The 22,872-nt window shown below is 36.8% G+C and overlaps 1 protein-coding gene across 1 annotated transcript; it reads left to right on the forward strand.

Annotated features, from left to right (window-relative positions):
• Positions 1 to 19,065: 19,065 nt before the first annotated feature.
• LOC132642374 (ethylene-responsive transcription factor ERF023-like) lies at positions 19,066 to 19,960 on the forward strand. Its single transcript, XM_060359603.1, has one exon. The coding sequence runs from the start codon at positions 19,214 to 19,216 to the stop codon at positions 19,559 to 19,561; it is 348 nt and encodes a 115-aa protein (XP_060215586.1). The 5' UTR covers positions 19,066 to 19,213; the 3' UTR covers positions 19,562 to 19,960.
• The last annotated feature ends 2,912 nt before the right edge of the window (positions 19,961 to 22,872 follow it).

A 22,872-nucleotide genomic window follows, 5' to 3' on the forward strand; every position in this document is an offset into this window, starting at 1 on the left:
TGGCTAAGTATATGAATTGACGACTCAGCCCCTTCGGCACGTAGTCGCTTAATTCATATCGTCATCTTGAGGAATGAAGCTTACCTCGGTGGCAAGACTGACACCTTCCTTTTTTGACTTCGGGGAACAATACCCGCCCGTCGACAGGGTTCGCATCTTCCGAAAGGACTAGACTCGATTGTGAATACGACATTTCAATACCGATATCAATGCGTCGTCTTCAAATTTTAGATTTTTTAAGACGTCTAATCAGTCAATGTATCAAGGCAAGCCATGCGACGCCTAGGCCGGGGTCTCAATACCTTGACACAATACTGTTTAGTGGAGACTAAGCTTTCGGTAAACCATGATTATATCTTTCAGTAGACTTAAAGTTTTTCTTTTTGTAAAAATCTTTGTGCTCTGCAAAATGAACAAACTTATCAGCGCAAAACAAACTTTACTTAGGGAGGGCTTCGTTACCCTTTCGTATACCCTTCTGTGCCGCTATTCCTTGAAGCTTCTTCTTCACTTATCTTGTTGTCGTTATCCTGTTTTAAACATCTTAGCAAACAAGTTAGTGTAAAACATCCATGCTTGTTTGTTCTTGTATCCACAGAAAATTTGTCAGTTTCCAATATAGTCTACCGCTCTCCCTGCGCATGGACTTCTTCCGTTTACAATTCGGCAGGAAAGGATGCTCATTTTCCTAAATCTTTTTATTTTTTCTATCAGAGGGTAAAAGTTTTTTGGGCGATGATTTTGGAAAATACATGTATATATATATATATATATATATATATATATATATATATATATATATATATATATATACACGCCCTTTTAAATGATATATTTTATACACGCCCTTTTAAATGTTATGATAGTAGTTACTCAAATAAGGTCCTTCGTCTCTTCTTCTTAACTTGTGAAATATTTGAATCCCTTTCAAAAATTTTACCCCAGTTTTTTATACATCTTTGTACCAACTCGAATTTCGCTATGTCGAAGGAATTTTTGAGACCCTCTCAAAAGTTCTGCCCCAGTGTAGAAGTTTTAATCAGTTTGTTCCTTTGAACTAATATATTTAAAGAATTTTTGAGGTCCTCTAAAAAATTCGGCCCCAGTTTTCGTGTGGGGCTACCTCTATTTTTCTCTTGTTAGATCAATTCTGAGGTTTCTTAAGGTTCATTGGGAATTTTATTTGGAATGACCGAGCTCGAGAGAGCACCTACGTATCCCGTTTTGGGAATCAGGTCGAAACGTAGTTCGAGGTAAACATATTGGAATTTTTCTGATGAGACCAAACTCAAAAGAGCTCCTACATATCCCAAAATAGGAATCAGGTCATAACGTAGTTCAAAATACATAATTTTGGATGTTTGGTTTAAAGCGACCGAGCTTGGAAAAACGCTTACGTATCCCCTTATAAGTATAGGGAATCAGGTCCTCGCGTAGTTCGTAAATGTTTTTGGATTTGGTTTTTTCTAAGCAAAATTACAAGTAAAGGAAATGCAATTAAAGCAACATAAACTGTAAAAACTTTGAATCTTCGTAGTCGTCTTCTTCTTCACACGTAGTATCTCTTGATGGCATCTGAATTTATTGCTCTTGGCCACTCTTGACCATCCATCTCAACAAGTACCACGACACCTCCTGATAGTCCTTTTCGCACAATATAGGGCCCTTTCCAGCTTGGTGCAAACTTTCCTTTGTATTCTTCTTGGTTTGGGAATATTCGTTTGAGAACCAGTTGCCCAATTTGAAACACCCTGGTTCTCACGTGCTTGTTGAAAGCTCGCGCCATTCTTTGTTGGTACAATTGACCATGGCAGACAACAATCATTCACTTTTCATCTACCAAAGCCAGTTATTGATACCTCTTGCGGATCCATTCTGCATCGTCCAACTCAGCTTCTTGTATTATTCGAAGTGAAGGGATTTCTACTTCGGCTAGTATTATTGCTTCAGTGCCGTACACCAACAGGTTTGGAGTGGCCTCAATTGAAATTATGGTAGTAGTGCGATATCACAGTAATGCATATGGCAGTTGTTCATGCCAATCTTTGTAGTTATCAATCATCTTCCTGAAGATCTTCTTGATGTTTTTGTTGGTGGCCTCGACAGCCCCATTCATTTGTGGTCGGTATGCGGTTGAATTTCGATGAGTTATTCGGAATTGCGCACACATTTCCCTCATCAAGTGGCTGTTCAGATTAGCCCTATTGTCTGTTATGATTGATTCTGGGATACCAAATCGGCATATGATGTTATTGTGCACAAAATCTGTGATTGTTTTCTTTGATCTGATGCATAAGATGCCGCTTCCACCCACTTGGTAAAGTAGTCTATGGCGACCAAAATTAAACGGTGTTTGTTTGACGCAGCTGGCTCAATTGGTCCTATGATATCCATGCCCCAAGCGGCAAATAGCCAAGGCGACATTATAGCATTCAGTTCTGTTGGAGGGACTTTTATCAAGTCTCCATGAATTTGACACTTGTGGCATTTCTGGACGAATTTGTACAATCGTTCTCCATGGTTATCCCGTAATAACCTGTTCTTAAGATTTTCTTTACTAACACGAACCCATTCATGTGAGGCCCGTAGGTTCCAACATGCACTTCTTCAATAAATCTTGTAGCTTCGATAGTGTCAACACATCTAAGCAATCCCAAATCCATGGTTCTTTTGTACAGGACATTCTTGTTGGGGAAGAAACCATTCACCAACTTCCTGATAGTCTTCTTCTAATTTAAGGCGATTCCTTCAAGATATTCTCCTTTCTCCAAGTACATTTTAATGTCAATGTACCAAGGTTTTCCATCAGTCTCTACCTCTACAAAAGCACAGTGAGTCGGTCGATCTCTGATTTTGACTTTGACAGGATTAATGTATCTACTGTCGGGATGCTGAATCATGGATGCTATTGTTGCCAATGCATCAGCAAACTTGTTTTGGGTTCTTGGTATGTGTTTGAACTTTACTTCTTGGAATCGGTCTGCCAATCTTTGCACAAGTCCGACATACTGTATGATCTTCTCATTTTTGGTGGCCCATTTTTCTCGAACTTGATGAATCAACAAATCCGAGTCGCCAATTACCTGAAGATCTTTGACATCCATGTCGAGAGCTAAACGTAGAACCAAGATACATGCTTCGTATTCCGCCATGTTGTTGGTGCAACTGAAGTTCAACTTGGCGGCCACTGGATAATATTGTCCTGAGTCTAAAACCAAGACGGCTTCGATTCTCGATCCTTTAAAATTGACTGCTCCATCAAAGTATAATTTCCAGCCTAATTCATCTTCATTTTCTTCGCTATCAATTGTCATCACTTCTTCATCTGGGAAGTAAGTCCACAAAGGTACGGGATTGTCATCTACTGGACTTCCTGCCAATAAATCTGCTAATGTTTGCCTTTTAACTGCTTTCTGTGCGACATATTGAATGTCGAACTCACTTAATAGCATTTTCCATTTGGCCAACTTCCCTATGGGCTTAGGCTGGCGAAAGATGTACTTTAGCGGATCCATTCTTGAGATCAAATTAGTCGTGTATGCAGCCATATAATGTCTCAACTTCTGAGACACCCAGGTCAGAGCGCAAAACGTCTTTTCCACCAAGGAATATCTGGATTTACAGGGTGTGAACATCTTACTGATGTAATAGATGACCCTCCCTTTCTTGCTTGTTTCGTAATTTTGTGCCAACATGCACCCAAAAGCATTTTCTGATACTAACATGTATAGCAACAAAGGACTTCCCGGCCTTGGCGGGACCAAAATAGGTGGGTTTGACATGTATCTTTTGATTGTGTCAAAGGCTTTCTGATAGTCCTCTGTCTATTTAGTCGGAGCATCTTTCTTGAGGAGTTTGAGAATTGGTTCTATGATTAATGTGGACTGGGCGATGAAGCGTCTAATGTAATTCAACCTTCCAAAGAAATTCATGACCTCTTTCTTTGTTCTTGGCTGTGGGAGTTATTAGATTGCTTTGATCTTTGTGAGATCTAACTCAATACCATGACGACTGACTACGAATCCTAGTAATTTTCAAGCAGGCACTCCAAATACGCATTTTGCAGGATTCAACTTCAGAACGTACTTGCGGAGTCTGTCGAAGAATCTTCTTAAGTGCTCAAGATGATCATCACCCACTTGAGACTTGATGACGACGCCGTCCATATACACCTCAATCTCTCTATGCATCATATCATAAAAAATGGCGGTCATCGCCCTCATGTAAGTAGCGCCAGTATTCTTGAGCCTAAAAGGCATTACCCGGTAATGATACACCCCCATGATGTGATGAATGTCATCTTTTATGCATCTTTCTCATCCATCAGTATCTGATGATAGCCCCCGTAACAATCCATAAATGATTGCACCTCATGCTTGGCGCAATTATCAATGAGTATGTGAATGTTCGGCAGTGGGAAATTATCCTTCGGGCTAGCGCGGTTAAGATCATGATAGTCCACACAAATCCTTATTTTCCCATCTTTCTTTGGTACCGGGACTATGTTTGCTAACCATGTCGGGTACGGTGTCACCTCAACCACTCCCGACTGAATATGTTTCTCTACTTTTTCGAATGCTGACATCATGCTTAGGATGTCTAATTTTTTGTTTTACCGAGGCGAATCCCTCTAGGATCGGCAACCTATGGGTGACAATGTTCGTAATCAAACCCGGCATATCGGCGTTTGACCAAGCAAAAATATCTTCATACTCTTTCAACAAACTCCGATACCCTTCTTTCTCAGCTTCTGTCAAATGCATACTTATTCTAGTTTCCCGAACCAACTCCTCATTTCCTAGATTAACTGCCTCTGCTTCCTCTAGGTTTGGCGTTGGTCTGTTCTCGTATTCTTCTTCGACATCTATCAACCCTTCTGGTTCAGTTATCTTTTCTTCTTGATCGTCGTTTTATTCGTCGTCGTTTTTACTTGTTTCGTAACATGTCATGACATTATTTGTGGCCTCTATATTATTACTGTAAAAAAAAACGGTTATCAATTTAATTATGTATTTATATATAATTATAAATACATATATTTATATAGGTAAAGTAAAGCGATTTCGTCTTATCGTAAACTTTGAGGCGTTTTCATTGAAATTTAAAAGAGCGATACAAACTGTGGTCCTGAATCGGAATGGAACATCGAGCTATTTTCGTTATCAAACAGCCGCAATAAGAAACACGAAAAGGCTACAAGCGAGACCTCAAAGCCGACTTTTACCGTTTTTTCTAAAAATGAGTATTCTTTCTACCGCAGGGTGAACAACGGGGTAGAAGTCCATCCACTTGTTGTTTTCCCTGGATCAGGTCGGCGAATCTCCAATGCTTCGAAGCATTCTTCAATGATGTCTGCGCATTCCTCTTCTCAAAACGTCCTTAAACCCTTTTCTAGATCTTTGCTGTTGTGACTCAATGGCCATGCTGTGAAGGACTGGTATAGATGAGGGAATGGCTTTCTCATTTCTACAGGACCTCTTGGTCCATATTCTGTTTCTTCCTCTTTTGCCTCATATTGCTCGTATCCAACCCCAAATCGATATTTCCCATTTTTTATGCTTACTGGTTCTTTAATTCTTTGTAAGTTCTTTCCCAGACCTTTCCCGGGCTCAAACCCACTCCTTATCATAGTTGTAGCAACCATTTTGTAGACCAGTGGCATAGGGATATCTTCATCATCTCCCCTATGGTCTATCGTGGCTAGTTCAACAGTGTGAAAATCAGCACCAACTGGTGACTTCTCTATGACTGGTATAGACTTGTCCGGATAGTTGTGGATACTCCTTTACCATGAATCATGACTTCCTGATCATCCAATATGAACTTGAGAGACTGGTGCAACGAAGATGCTACGACTCCAGCGGCGTGCAACCATGGTCGTCCCAATAATAAGTTGTAGCTCATTTTGATATCCATGATGATGAACTCTACTACGAACTCTGCGGGACCCATTTGTATGTTAGATCTATTTCTCCAATTGGGTCGCTGGTTGCGCCATCATAAGCTTTTACATTTGTTCGACTCTGGCGGATTTTGCCAACATCATACCCGAGTTATTTCAAAGTCGTCACTGGTCATACATTCAAACCAGCCCCTCCATCAATCAGTACTTGAGGGATAATCTTGTCACGACATTTGACTGTTATGTGCAAGGCTTTATTATGGGACTTACCTTCCCTTGGTAATTCATCATCAGAAAATGATAGCCTATGCGCTCGTAAAACATACCCAACGATCTCAGCCAATGTTTCACTTGTAGTGTCGGCGGGCACTTGGACTTCATCCAAAGCTTTCATTAAGGCTAAGCGATGTTGAGACGAACTGAGTAATAATGACATTACTGATATCCTGGCAGGAGTCTTATGCAGGTCAACAATCGAATAATCCTTGACTGGCATTTGCCTCCAAAGGTTTTAAGCTTCGCCTTCAGTGATTGGTTTTTCTGAGGGTTTTTGCGACGTGGCACTTCGAGCACAAGCTCTTCTGGAGCATAACACTTTCCCGACCTGTTCATACCCTGCACCACAGCGGCTATCTCTTTTCCTTTATTGACTATCATTAGGTGAGGTGGTTTGATCACAAAAGCTGCATTCACAACTGGCCCTGATGCTTTGAGCACGAACGGCTCGTTCTGAATTCGAGCGACTGTTGAGGGATATTTTAGCATGAAGGGCTTTGTTCTTGGCTATAGCAGATGACTGGAATGTCTCATATTTGCTTGTCAAAGGTCTTAATACTTCTTTTCGCTCTTGTAAAGACAACGAGGCGACAATGCTTTCCAACCCTTCAATATCTGGACGAATTATCGCAGGGTTCTATTCCCATTCATCACCCCTTTCTATCATGTGGATTTGATTTCCTCCATGCTTCGGGAGAGGGTTTGTGTCCACATTTGGAGGTGTTGGTTCCAAGACAAGCTCATGATTGTCAATCATATCTTGTAGTTTGTGCTTTAAGTTTATGGAATATTCGGTGGTATGGCCAACTTGGTTAGAATAATAGACGCAAATGAAATTCAGCCTGTACCATCGATCCGTGGGATTAGCGGTTTTTGGTGGAACAACATTCATTCGCCCGGCGTCTCTTAATTTGGCAAACAAACTAGTCCTTCATTCTGGTAAGGGAGTGAATACTCTCATAGGTTTCTTTTGGGGTGCCTCATAGTTTGCTGGGGGAGTCTGGTTTTGTGGAGCTTGGTTATTGGGTGCTGGCATTCGATAATTTGGTCGTGGAGCTTGGTTGCTCGGTGCTGGTATTTGATAATTTGGTTGTGGAGCTTAGTATCCAGGTTGTACGTAGCACACAGACATTGGGCTATACTGGGGTGAAGTGGTTATAGAGTTAGTTGGTGCAGGTGATTGGTAGTTATCTTGACTTTTGTGGGCTATCTCCTTTCCTCGGATTTTTGGGTTAGTAGTCATAGAAACATAGGCTATATCTTCTCTCTTCTTTTTGCCACCCATGGCGCCAGACGTACCCGATCTGTTTAGTACACTAACAATCCTACCGGTCTTGAGGCCATCCTCAATATCCTCCCAAATGGAGACTAAATCTACAAAGGAACTCCCTTTCATGGTTATCATTTTGTCAAAACAATCAGCTTCTTGGTACCGTATAAATGCAGCTACAAGATTAGCTTCAGTCATAGGTGGCGGCACACGTTCCGCCTCGTCTCTCCAGCGACTGGCATATTCTCTGTAAGTGTCAGTCGATTTTTGACGGATTTTCTCCAATGAAAAGCGATCAGGAACATTTTCCACATTGAACCGGAATCTTTCCATGAATGAACTTGCCATTTCTTCCCATGTCTTCAATCGACTGATGTCTTGTGAGATGAACCGTTCCATGGCTGTTCCTAACAAACCTCGACTGAACAACCTCATGAGCAAAGCCTCGTTCCCGCCATTTCCAACCAACTGGTCGCAATAAGCCCTCAAGTGGGCTATGGGATTGGCCGACCCATTAAAGTGATCAAATTTGGGAATTTTGAGGCCTTCTGGCAGACCCAAGTCTGGATGTATGCACAGATCAGAGTATCTTAGCCCTCTTTCTTTTTAGAGCCATGTTCTAGTTCAGCAATTTTCTTTCCCATCTCCTTCTCGATCTTGTCTATTCTTGCTTCAAAGAACATTTCCATGTTCTCCAGTTCTAGCGAAGAGTTAATATGGGTGACATGGTCTTAAAAAGTGACATTTGGTTGTATGGGATGGATGGCAGAAGCTCTTGTTGCCCGAGAGGCTTGATAAGCATTTGTGTTTGTAGCGTGAGCAGGTGTTTGAAAAGCTAGGGTTTGGTGGGAGAAATTCCCCACATGGGTGGTATTTCGACGCAACGGAGTTTGAAAAGTAGCCATAATCTGAGTTTGCGGGAAATGGTCAGGAATTGGTAGGTCCATATTTGGAAAAATGGGTAAAGGTCTTCTAGCCTCAGCATTAGTAGCATTTTCCTTTTCGGCCCTCAGGCGGGCTGCTTCTTCTCTAGCTTCAGCGAATTGCCTCATCAGCAGGCTAACAGCCTCTTCCAAAGGCATTCCAGCTATGTCAGCTGTCGGGGTACCCTCGACTAAAGCAGTTCTGTTTGGTGGCGAAGTTTCAGGCATGTTTTCTTCTTGAGGGTTTAAGGACGCTGCGGCAGCTTTTGATCGGGTAACCGGTGCTAGCGAATCGACCCCTGTCTATAAGAGAAAATAACTCAAAGCTCCCAAGTTAGCGTTAGGTTTAAGCACGAAACATAGGATATCATGTTGTTTGCAGTTTATAACACATAGATTCATATATTTTATTTCAACTCTTGATTGATTCACATTCCAAGGTATTTTGGTCTTTTGTGTTTTGGGGAATATTGATTTTTGGTAAGTGGTCTTTATGGTTGATGTCACGCCCCGAACCATGGCCTGGGCATAACATGACACTCGGTGCTTGACTGCATGTGATCGAGCGAACCACATGGCTTGCTGAATCATCATGAGACATACATGAGCGGAAATATAACTTGAAGTGCATGATGAGCTTTTATAAAACATAGTATGTCATATTATTAAACATAAGTACTTGATTAAGTCATGAATGCGGACAATATCATAAATGAGCCAAACCGGCTAACCAACTTTGGAAGTCTAACATGAAACTTATCTTGTCTATGAATCCTCTAACATGAGTCTGAAACACGTAGCGTACTTGCTGGGACAAGTCCCCCAGCATACCTTTAGATGCAAAACTAAATAAAGAAAGACAATGCCTAGACCCCGAATGAGATGAGGCTCACCAATAAGCTGGTACGTGCAGATCCTAATGAGCAGAGGCATCATCCTGTAAATCTGTGCCTGCATCGTGAAATGCAGGCCCCCGGGCAATAAAAGGGGACGTCAGCACATTGAATGTACTGGTATGTAAAGCAACTGAAAGAAATAACATGGGACATGGAATAACATGATAAGAACTGAACTGAAAACCTGGACATGAACATGAGCATGAGCATGGGTACACACACACACACACACACACACACACACACACACACATATATATATATATATATATATATATATATATATATATATATATATATATATATATATAACATAAGTAAAACATGATAAGTAGGGAGAGCATTTCATAAACCGACAACATGATATCACCACGTGGATACGTGGAGTCTGGTACCTCGCCGGACCAGCAGAGCCCCCATACCTTGCCAGGGTATAAGGTGGTAACGTGCCTGATGGATCCATTCAGTGTAAAATTAAGGAATCGTCCTAACTGGGCGGAGCGATCCTTGTCCTACGGTGGCTATGTAGTTTCAGGCTATCTGAGCCTTCTCGGTAATTTGTGCAACTCCTAAAAACATGAACATGATATTATTGGCTAAGAAACCCATGATTTTCATGAATTAACTTGTACTTGACTTGTAATCATGATTTCACGAAATAACTTGTAAACATGGTTTTGTGAAATAGCTTGTATTTAGCATGTATGTATCTTGTATCATGGCATGAAAGTAATTATATAATATAGTTGCATGAAAACTTATAGACATGTAGGATATTCATGAAATAATCATTCTTAGTTAAAAACATGCATGCAAGAACCCATGGAATACAAGATATGGGTTTTCATGGATTACAGACTGATTCTCAATAATCATATGGAGTTATTAAGAACACAATGATAGAATAATAGCAATTCATACATAATCTATTCATGGACATGGACCTAGGGTTGTCATGAACATGGTGTAGAAACCCTAGTTTTAGTAGAGAATCATAATTTATTGATTATGAGGCATGGGGAAGAACAATGATGTTCCCACACGTAGATAGTAACTCTACATACCTGGTAATGCTCCAAACTTGAATTAAAGATTTTAACTTTGAAGAAGATTTCTAAAATCTTGAATTCTTGAACCTTGAGATGGGTTTCCTTGAAAACCCTAGTTTAGGAATAATGATTTCTTGCTTAGATTATTACAGTATATGTTAGAATTGAGTTGGAAGGGTTTGGATTGACTTACCTTGACGTTTTGGATTGTTTCTAGGGCTTGGAATTGTGAATAATGAAATAAAAGAACTGAAGGCTTGAATTTATACAAAAGTGAGGCGGAAGTTATATAGACATATTATACGGTCCGTATAATATGACCATATTTTATCATGGCTGAAAACAGAACGTAGATTTGAAGCTTCATGAAGTACGGACGAGTTATACGGTCCGTATAAAATTATATGGGCCGTATAACAAGTTCGCATAACATGATCAGTGAACGGACTGCGCTGTAATCCTTCAGTAAAATGGCCATAACTTTTTGTACATATGTCACCTTGACTCCCATAATATACCGTTGGAAAGGTATTTCAAAGGTCTACAACTTTCATTTAGGAAGTTTTCCCAAATTCCTAACTAATAAAGGGGTTATGGTCGTTGGAAGTAAGACCTTCTACAAACTGACTTGCAAACATGGCCCGTGGAGTGGCTTCCAACTTTGCTTTGCCCAAAGATATTCCTTATGACTTGATTAGTTTTCAAAACACTTCCTATAACCCTCATATTGGTTCCATTATATTATCATCTTATGAGTCAAACCTTCGCCCGAAGCTACGAGGTGTTACAAGTCCACCTGATTGTTCGTGGGGCACCATTCTATCATTACTTATTTATTTCAGTTTTCTCGGTTGCGTCCCGATGAGTTAGACATTTACTTATTACCTTAGAAGCTCCATAGATAGTTGTCAGATTGTGGGTAGTGTGTTGGAGTCTCGTATGACTCGTTGAGGCATTTTGACACGTTTTACAACTAAGTATTTTGATTAGACTTCCACCGAATTATCTCTAAGTATGATTATGCTTTCTTTCAATTATAAATGACCCATTTTACATTTATTAAGATAGTTTGTTTAGTAAGATGGATTACAAATAAAAATTCATTAAAAATTCACTAATTAAATAAGGTGCTTCCGGTGTTGTTCATCGCATCGGATGCCTGTTACATCCAGGATCGAGTTTGGGGCGTGACACTTTTCGCTTCAATGGCGTTTTCAATAAAGTATTCAAATGGGGACCAGTGAGGAAGAAGAGAGATGGGTCGGATATATTGTTGCGTTAAGGGAAATTTGGTATCACCTTTTTTTTTTTTTTGGATATTTTGGTTGATTTTTTTTTTTTTTTTGGGTCATTTAGATTTCGGACTCGAGGAAATATGTACCCTATTCAAAATAACCTTAAAAGACCCGTCTAAAGGACCAAAGAAACAGAAGAGAACGAAAACTCATACTACTGATTGATTAACTGATTATAGTAAAAGATGGCAGCATAGTTTCAAACAGTATTGCGGACTTAGCACTCATTTGGCTAACTCATCTTTATCCAAAACTGGAAAATATCATTGTTAGGAAGTTTTGTTGGGTTTTTATTTTTGGTGTGAATGGAAAATAAAGGTTTTATTTTTTGCGTCTTTTTTTTTTCATAAAAGTTTCAGGCTTTTCCATAAAGGCACGTGCCTTTTTTCGTAAAGGCACCCAGGGGCGGAGCCAACATACCCTTCTCGGGTTCGGTCGAACCCATTAATTTTGTTTCAAACCCTATATTTGTCTTGAAAAATTCATTTAATATGTATACATTGTTACTTTAGAAACGTCGTAACTTAAACGAATTAGAATTCCGAACCCACAAGCTTCAAATTCTGGCTCCGCCTCTGAAGGCACCATCATTTTTCCGAAAAACACACCAGGTTCACCTATTCGTTGGCTATAAATACATAGGCCTTGCCACAAATTTTGACACTAAACTCCTTTTTTTTTTTCCTTCAAATTTTGACAATGAAATTCAAATTCTTCTTTTGCTTTGTTTACGAAGATAAAAGTCAGTGTGAAGTGTGATTTGCCTATTGTTGAGTTAGTTGACCACTGGTATTTGAAGTGCCGCTATTATCAAACAGTTTATTTCATTCTATCCTAAGAGGAATATAATTAATTTGAAATCTTGGGCAACCGTGAGAGGATTAAATTCCTTAAAGACACACAACGAAAGTGTGTGCACTCGGAATTAATTTAACTTTACTACTTTAGTTTCTATTTAACTATTTCAAATTTTGCTTTAATAATTCTAGTTAAGAATATGCGAAGATAACCGTTTTTTATGGTGGTGTAAGCTGTTGTATTACCTGCCTCCTAGAATTTAAAGGTTTCAAATTAAATCGGACTAAAACGGAGTACATGAAGTGCAAGTTCAGTGACATAACGCATGAAACTGAGCTGGAAGTGAAGATCGATACACAAGTCATACTTAAGAGAGAAAGTTTCAAGTATTTTCGGCCTATAATCCAAGAAAATGGGGAGAATGACGAAGATGTCGTTGATCGTATTAGAGCAGTGTGGGTGAAATGGAGGTTCGCGTCGAAGGTACTGTATGATAAGAATGTATCACCAAGGCTTAGCTTAAAGAAAGTTCCACAAAGTGGTGATTAGACCTACACTGTTGTATGGGGCAGAGTGCCGAACTGTAAAAAACACACGTGTTCAAAAGATGAATCCAGCGGAGATGAGGATGCTCAGATAGATGTGTGGGCATGGGCATACAAGGAAAGACATGATTAAAAATGAAGTTATACAGGACAAAGTGGGAGTGACCTCCGTGGCAGACAAGATGAGGGAAGCGAGGATGAGAAGGTTTGGGTACGTGAAGAGGACATGCACGAAGACACCTATAAAGAGGTAGAGTTTGGCGATTGCAGGTTTTAGGAGAGGTAGGGGTAGGTCAAAGAAGAATTTGGGGGGGGGGGGGAGGTGATCTGATAGGACATGACACATCTCCAACTTACGACATGACCCTAGATAGGAAGGTTTCTATGTCGAGGATTAGGATAGAAGGATAATAGGTAGCAGTGTATTGAAGTACTTTTTTGAGGGGGAGGTAAGAGCTAGTCCCCTCTTCTCATCTTCTCCTTATTTAGTTGTCTTGCCTAGTATTCGCCTATATATAGTATCTTATTCCGCAATTTTCACTACATGCATGTTACTTTGAGTGCTTTGTTTATCTTGTTGTTTTGCTGTCGTTATTTTCCTTTCTATCCTTCTTTGATTTCACTTCTTTTGAGCCGAGGGTCTATCGGGAACAAACTCTCTATCCAACATAGATAGGGGTAAGGGCTGTGTACCTCTCCAACTCCACTTATGAAATTATACTGTTATTATTGTTGTACTACCTTCCATAAAGACCTCAGTCCACAGTAAGAAAAGTAATCAAAGCTTCTTATAACTCACCTATTACTGAAAACTGTGGTGGGATAGTAAATATATTTTTATTTTTAAGTAGGGGTTTTAAATTCGAGCCCTAAAAATAAAATTACCTTTGTTTGGGTTCACTTTATCTCCTAAGTGAAACTCCTCAATATGAAATTCAATTAATTATCATATATTGTCACAACCTTCCAAGTTACTTTCGAGGCAATGAGATCTCTTGCCTTCTTACAATTTGAATATAAGAAAATGACTTTTTCAGATATCTTATGTGTTATTTTCAGATCTTTTATGTGTAAAAAATTAAGATCTCATATAAAAGGGTGATCAAACTAAAAAAAAGTTTGTAAACGTTTAAAAAACATTTCTCCCGTTATTTTCCACTTGTAACTTACATGCAATTAGTTTTAGACGACTTAATTATGTAAACAATTTTTACATTGTAATTATTTCTTTCGTCCAAAATACTTGTTCTGTTGCGCTTTTTGAGAATCAAACTACATGATCTTTGACCAATATTTTAATAAGTATTTTTTCACCATATTAATAAGAGATGATTTGCAACTTATATTTTTGTATAGTTCTTGAATATCTAAACTTTAACTTTAGAATATTTAATTAATCTAATCTAGTTTAGCTCTGAAAATTAGCCAATTAAATTCTGGAGAAGCGAAATGTGTGATAAGCATTTTGGCAAAGAGGGAATAATATATGAAAGGTAAATCTTTTTTTTGGGGGGGGGGGGGGGGGGTGGTAAGCAGACAAAATGGTGTGTAAAAAAAAAAAAAAAGAGAAAATGAACTTCTATACTATTTGAATAGAACTAATTAAAATATTTACCCTGCGAAGATCCTTTATGTTGTTATTTTATTGATTTGCATTACATAATTTTTACGAATCTCCAATTAAAAAGTCACACCGCTAAAAGAACTTGTAACAGGTTATTGATTTTTTGAATCAATAACCTGGAGGCTCCCCTCCAGTAGCAATTTCCTCCGGTTGGTACAGTGTATATTTAGAATTGTGACAACTGTCCATTTCTAGATCTAATGGCCATCATTTATTTAACTAAAGCAACCCCTCAAACCATGGTTAAACCCCCTACTTACTACTATGATTTATCATTTCCATGTTTGCAACATCAAAATGGGAGAAAATCTTACTCCTCCTATCAGATTTTATTTGCAATCTCCAACTGCTCCTATCGAAAAACAAAGATTAAACTCATTTTCATGATTTTAGAGCCTGAGTTTTTCATGTATGATTTTCATACTTTTAGTAACTCTTTACATAGAGATTGGTCTTTAATCCCTCAAACTAAATTTCAAATAAAAAACAAAAGAATAACCTATATATATATATATATATATATATATATATATATATATATATATATATATATATATATGCAATACGTATGTATTATGTGTGTGTGCGCATGAAAAGAAATAAGTCAATAGCTAAGTGCTACGTCTCTAATTCTTCTTGCAGAAAAAGTTCCATGTTTGTTTTTTTTACTAGTACATCTTGTTTAGGAAGAAATGAAACAGTTAAATAAAAGTAATAAGTCAATTGCAAGGTGCATGCGAATATTTTTTTTCAACAAGAAGATTTCCCAGCAAATTTTTGGTTGCTTGTTTTATTTACCAAGATTCTCTCCTATTTTGGTGCTGCAAACATGGAAAGGATAAATCAGATAATGCACTACAAGAAAGTATAGAAATCGCAATAAATTTTTTTATATTTGGCAATAATTTAGTTTTATTGTTGGCAAATAATTTTTTTGTTGTCAAAGAATTTAATTTTGTTGTCATAGTATTGATTATTGTTGCAAAAAGTACTTTTGGCAACAAAAAAAAAAGTTGTTGCACGTTGTTGCAATAACAGCCGTTGAGAAAAGTTCATGCAACAAAATATTTTTTTTGTTGCCAAAAGTACTTTTTGCAACAATAATTCATCTATGTCAATAAAAAAAAAATTGTTGCCAAATATAATTTTTCTTGTACTGTCGATGTGATCCTCCCAAATAATTAATGTAGGCTCACTGCACAAACAAGAAACAACCTAGTTTTTTTGTCCTTAATATTGAGGCCGGTGCTTAAAGTTGATTGGAAAAAGACTTTCACGGCTAATAATTCTAAATTACCCTCGAAGAAATTGCAGGATAAAGTATAAGTGTGTATATATATATATATACAGGTCAGTGAAGGACTGCCTTCCTGCACCTACTTGTAATGGGACAGCCCCCATTTTAGAGTAAGTAGGATTTCTATGTAAGCTTTCAAAAATAGAGAAAGAGGAACAATCCTCACTTATTCTATAGTTCTCGGAGAACATCAAAAGAGTAAGTTCTATATATGTCTCTATTCATTGAAAAGGAATTCTTTTTTTCTCCTAGCCTATTCATGAGCAGGAAAAAGTATATAGAAATGAAATACTGATTTTAGTCTCCAATTAAATAGTATTAACTTCTCCTATAAGAGGATTATTGACCAAATGTCTTATCTAGCTTGTTATTAATATGCTTCAATATTACTCAAAAAGGACATGATTATGCTTTCGAAAACTAATAGGTACAAAACAAATATTAAACTAAATAAAAGGCTAGCAAGAAATTCCACAAAATTGGTTGAGAACAACCTTACAAGCAGGGTTGGCATAGTTTGGGCCAACTCGAAATTCAAACCGAAATTTGAATGTTTTGGATATTTGGTTTGGATTTTTGGATTTCAGAGTTTATTTTTAAAAAATTTGGATTTCGGATTGGATTTTGGATTTAGTCCTTCGAATTTTTGGACATCCGAAAATCCGAAGTTTTTATACCTTATATTTAGCCCTATCCATATTATATACGCCCATTACTAATTAGTCAAAGGTTTAATAGATTAGTAACCTATGGCCATACCCATTATAGTATTTAGTTAAGATCAACATGAAATTTTCTACTAAATTAAATATAATATTGCTTGCAGAGTTGGAGTTTACTTCATTACTTTTAGAATAAGGCAGATTCCAATGAAACAGAGGAAATAATGTAGAATTGAATTATGTGACTTGATACCTTAATTTTGGTGTAGTGGTACCAATTCGTTGCTAAATTCATATATTCGGTTTCACATTATGTGAAGAGTTGTACCTTTGTTACTAGGGTACATGAATTTTGTTCTTAATAAGCCTACTTTAAAGACTGAAAAGTCGAAACCGAAAATTCGAAATATCCAACCCAATTAATCCGAAACCGAACTTAAAAAATCCAATCCGGTCCGAGCTTATTTGGATTGGAATTTCTTCAATCCAAAAACGTGAAAATTCAAACCGAACTTTTCATATCCAATCCGACGGCCCGAACGCCCACCCCTACCCACGAGGGTGCCTTTTCCCAACCACTAGCAAAGTGGTCCTCTTCTAGTAAGTTGACAGCATAATTCGGATTTGCACTCATCTTTCTATAACTAGAAAAAAGAAACGTTACGAAGTTTTCTATGACGATGTAATGCTTGTACTTTTGCTGGTACTAAGGAGCTATAGGCCTTCAGCTACCAGAGTTATTGTTCTCTTCTTCTTGTCTCTATTAACATTTATATTGGTAAAAGAATTTAGTATCTATTATATATACCTAGCTGGTTTAGCTTATCTTCTTAATTTCAACTCCTTTTGCTTTTGGGATTCTCTTTTCATTGTACGTATTTCTAGCTTAAAGACGTGCAATATCTACTCTTTGCTACTTCAAGAAAAAAAGATACCCCGTGCTACTTGTCAGGTCATTTGAAACAAGTGAATTGCATGTACCGCGAAGACCACGGCAGGTTAAATATCTTACAATTCACCTTTGTGAGTAGACTTTTCATATTTAAAAGATCTTGAACTAAAGTGTCTCACTATCGTTGAAAGAATGAGTCCTTATTTTTGTATATGATCTTGGATAATTTTCATCTCATAAGTTAACTACTTTTCAAATTTGAATCAGGCCCAAGATCCATTTTGTAACTTCGGTGCAAGCAAAATTGAAAGAGTCCTCTGTTACAAGCATCTCAAGATCTAGCATATGGCTAGCTGGAGCCAACTAGTAGCTATTAAAGTGTTCTAGATGGATTTCGTATTGTATTTGTGAATTGTAATGCTATTTATCAGGGCATTTGATGATTTGAACCATTTGTTGTGAAAAATGCTAACTAAAAAGCCATAAAACAACAAAGGAGGGTCACTAACATCTCATGTTGACACCCACATGTGAACCTACCCCTAGCTAACACCAATGAAAAGACTACAGGTCTATTGTGTGTATGGGACCTGATAAAATTAAACCTCTATTGCGTTTTAAGGGAACCAATGAAAAGATTACGAGTCTGTCCAAGAAAAAGGATGTGTGTTATTGTAATGTTTACCCCCACAAAATGATCCTCCAAATCTCCTTCCTCCACACTCTCTCCTTGTTTTTCTCACTTCCTTACGCGCTGGCCATACAAAAAAGACCCGGTAAAGGTGTTAATTATCAACAAAGGTGGATTAAGAATTTAAAATTTATGAATTTTTACGATGATTTTAAGTTAATGTACAAACAACAACTAAATTTAAAACACACACATATATGAACTTATAAGTTAGCTCCGCCTGATCCTGGCATTGGCGCATGCTCTACATCCTCAAACACAGGTTCTCGGTGCAAAGGTCAAGGAGCCAAATAATTGGAAAAATTTGGCAAATAGTAATCACTTTATAATAGACTGTTAATTAGTACTCCCTATGTCTCAATTTATGTGGCATAGTTGACCATGAATTTGGACATAGAAACTTTAAGTTTTTTGAAATAAAATTTATATTTTTAGAAACTCACGTAAAAAATACTATAAATCACAATAATTATCAACTTAAAATATTTAAAAGGCATATAAAAATATTTTGGTCAAAGAAAATTTTGATTGACTTTCAAAATCCAAAAGGAGCCACATAAATTGGGATTGGGATGAGAATAGTAATAATTAATTATCATTTCAAAACTTAACTACTTTTTAATACGAAAAATAAAATTTGAACGAAAATATGGAAAAACTCTTGCCAACGACCTCTGTTCGATCACATAGTTGGAGACACTTGGAGTAGGTTGGGTACGTAGCTTCAGGTATCCCATTCTGCGAGTGGTGCTCGACATTTCCATACTATGCCATATACGATCGACAACACACTGTTGGAAGGGTTAATTTCGTAAAAACCTAAACAAATTTTTTGTCAGGTCCCATGCAGACGTAAATACTCTTATTTAAGGCCACTTCCTAAGACATATCACTTGTTACATTTGCAATGGAGCAAACAAAATCACTACCATGCAATGACAATGACACAACCACATCGCCGGCAACAAATGGGGGTACGAGGAAACCGGTTTATCGCGGCGTCCGGAGACGACGATGGGGAAAATGGGTGTCGGAAATTCGAGAACCAAGAAAAAAATCACGCATTTGGCTAGGTTCTTTTTCTTCTCCTGAAATGGCAGCTAGAGCTTATGATGTGGCGGCTTATTGCCTCAAGGGATGTAACGCACAGCTTAATTTTCCTGATGAAATAGAGCAATTACCGCGACCGATTACTTCCGCAGCCAGAGATATTCAGGCAGCAGCAGCAATGGCAGCAAATGCGGAAATTGTGAAGAAAAAGAATCATGAAGATTTTGGTAACGATGATTTTTGGGAGGAAATTGAGCTGCCAGAATTGAGGGATGCCGGAAGATATCAGTGTTTTTCATCGGAAAATAGTAACTTGAATGGGAATTATTATACCTACTCTGAGGTATGGCAATGGAATTCTTGTGGTGTGATGTTTCCAAGTGATATATAGGAGTCACTACCCCCCTCCCCCCCCCCCCCCCACTCCCCCCCCCAAAAAAAAGAGAAGGAATTATCTATAAAATTGGTTGCTAGTCTATCGCTAAATGGCATGTAGTTAATAAGATTTTTTGATAATTCGTTGCTAACTCATCGTTAAATAGAAATAACAATGGATTTTTATTGTTTAGCGACATAAGTTATCAGTGTTGATTCATGTATATTTTTTAGTGAGTAATACCTTCATAGACGAGTGGAATTGTGTAATTATTAATGTACAAGTTATTTTGGTAAAAACGAGAGTGAATATATGCAATATTACATAGATGTTTTTCAGGTTTGGGCTTTATGCTCAGGTCATTCGTGTAAAAAGATTTTTAGATGACTCTTTCAAGTGAATGCTATTAGTTCATCAGGAGAAGATTTATACTATGTCAGTCAAACAGAATATAAGGTATCTAAGGCGGATTTAGGATTTTGAGGTTTCGGGTGCCATACTATTTTGAAAAACGAATTGATCTATTTTGAACTTCGGTTCGGGTTATTCATTTTTTCAATTTATACAGACAAACCAACTGCCTCATCATTTTGGGCTTCGACTTAATTTTGTTTTAGCTTCGCTTCGGTTTATTCGTCACTTCGATTTAGATAAACAAATCCACTAAACGAAATGATTTAATAATTAAAATAACTTTGAACAAAGCATATAACTACTTTAATAGTATTACTATATCAACAAAAATGTACTTATTTATTATAATTGTCCTCGATGAATTTTCATATTCTCGAGCTATCGTCTGACTCAAGGATAGATAACTAAAATTAGAAGTAGAACTCATTGTAGATGATGTTGGGATTTCAAGAGTCAAATGAGTTATTTTTTTACCGTCATATTTTTCATATGCCTTTTTAATATTTTAAAATTTATTAATTATTGTGACTTATAGTATTTTTTACGTAGTTTTTAAATAAGTAAATTTTTATTTCGAAAATTTATAAATTTTGTATTCAAACACACGATCAAAATTAAAAATTTGAATTTCGAGAAGTGAAAAATATCATATAAATTGAGATAGAAGAAGTATGGACTATAAAACAGAAGCAAGAATTAATAAAATTTAATAAGTCAATAGTAGGAGTAACTCATAAGGGAGAGCTCATAAGGAAAAAGAAAGAAAAGAAGAAACAAAATAGAAAAAGAAAAGAAGAAATAAGGAAAAGTAAGAAAAGAACAGCAAAATAAGAAAAGAATGGAAGAAAAAATGAGATCAAAATTGGGCCAGGTGGATTCGTCCCAGGCGCTGGGGAAACAACCATTTGTAATTCCGCGTGCCACTTTGTATAGTGATACAAGTTTGCATATATACACACACCGAATTTCAATCGAGGTGTGCGGGTGGCGTGACACTCCTCCTCAGTAGATCTGCCCTTGTATACTACTTGCTCTGCTTAGTGATAGTTTATTAACATAATCTCTGTCTCAATTTATGTGACGTATCTATATTAGCATAAAATTTTAAAAAAAATTAAAATATATGGCCCGAAACACATAATTATTTATGTGGCTATAAATTATCTCATTAAAAATAAATTAAAATTTTAAAATTAAATTATTTCTCTATATAAAATATCATCTTAATGTCCGTTTGCTTTATGAGTTTCCAATTACAGCACACGAGTAAAATGGATTAGCTAATAGCTAGAATAAATTGGTAATTGATGAGAATCTAGCTAGAGTGGATTCCACTTACGTACTTTTAAGCTCCATCCTAACCCCTATTTTTTTTTCCTTTTCCTTCGGGTATTTAGGTAGGGTTAATTCGTATTGAAAAACCTTCTAACTACTTTTTTAAACTAAAAGTTAGTTCGGATTATATGTACTATATATCTCATGTAACCATTTCTTCTTATGGTCAGTTATCTCCGTGGAAATTGCATCCAATGACATTAGAAATTGGCGGTCTTGACTTTTTTTATCCCTGTTTATTTCATAAAAAAACTTCCAAAGTTAAAACTTATTAAATTTGAAGGTTCCTATCAGGCAAGTGAGGTCAAAAGTTTAAAATCATCCACCGTTAAAATCATTCTTTTATATCATTTGTTATATCCTTTGAAATTTTTTGTGTCCATGCCTTGAAGCATGAGCTTTGAATTAATCCATTTCCTTGGGGCTAAGTGTACCAGTAGCCATTGTAGTGGAAGAAATTGCACGGTTTGTGCTTCAAATGGGTCGGTCTTTAATTTTTGCTTTCAAATGAACTGGTCTTTAATTTTTTTTTCCTTTCAAAATTGAACTTATGCATGCGGAACATAAGTTCTTTAAGGACGCAGGAGGTAGCTCGTGGAATATTATGATGCCACTACAAGAAAAACTATATTTTGCAACAATTTTTTTTTTATTGTCATAGATTGATTATTGTTGCAAAAAGTATTTTTGGCAACAAAAAAAAAAAATGCATGAACTTTTCCCAACGGCTGTTATTGCAACAACGTGTAACAATTTTTTTTTTGTTGTCAAAAGTACTTTTTGCAACAATAATCAATACTATGACAACAAAATTAAATTCTTTGGCAACAAAAAAATCATTTGCCAACAATAAAACTAAGTTGTTGCCAAATGTAAAAATTTTTGTTGCGATTTCTATACTTTCTTATAGTGTGCCAAAATATAAACTTATGTCCCACGAAAAAGTTGTTTGCATTAAGGGGCAAAATTAAAGAATAGCACAAAATAAGAACAAAAGTGCAAATGACCCTTTGTAGTGCTGGTGTTTAAAATACATTCAGCATTTTTGAAGTATTTAAAATATAGCTATAACTTAGAGCCAGTTTGAATTCACTTATTTTAGGTGTTTTTAAGCCAAAATAACTTTTAAGTACTTTTACAGCGTTTTGGATAAGATAAAAAAAAAGTGCTTTTAAGCATTTATTTTTAAATCAAAATAAGCAAAAAATTCTAAGTTAATTAGAAATCCCAACTTAAACAGACTCTTACGGTAGAGATCCATTTTCCTGAGTTTGAACTTGAGAACAATATACTCCCTCCATGTCATAATAAGTGACTTTTTAGGCTTATGCACACCTCTTAAGAAAGTGCTCACTTCTAAAAAATTAGAAGTGTTTTTACTAACTTACCCTTAAGTAAATGCCTAGAAAAAAAGAAAAACTTAATGATTCTTGATTATGTAATAAGGGTCATATTGGAAGAAGAAGATCATTTTTTTCTTGAAATTCGAAAGCACCACTTATTTTGAAATAAAATGAAAAGTCTAAGAAGTCACTCATTATTGAATGAAGGGAGTAGTAAAGTTTTAATTACTCTTC

This window comes from Lycium barbarum, chromosome 5 (genome assembly GCF_019175385.1).
Source record: "Lycium barbarum isolate Lr01 chromosome 5, ASM1917538v2, whole genome shotgun sequence".
Taxonomy (NCBI): domain Eukaryota; kingdom Viridiplantae; phylum Streptophyta; class Magnoliopsida; order Solanales; family Solanaceae; genus Lycium; species Lycium barbarum.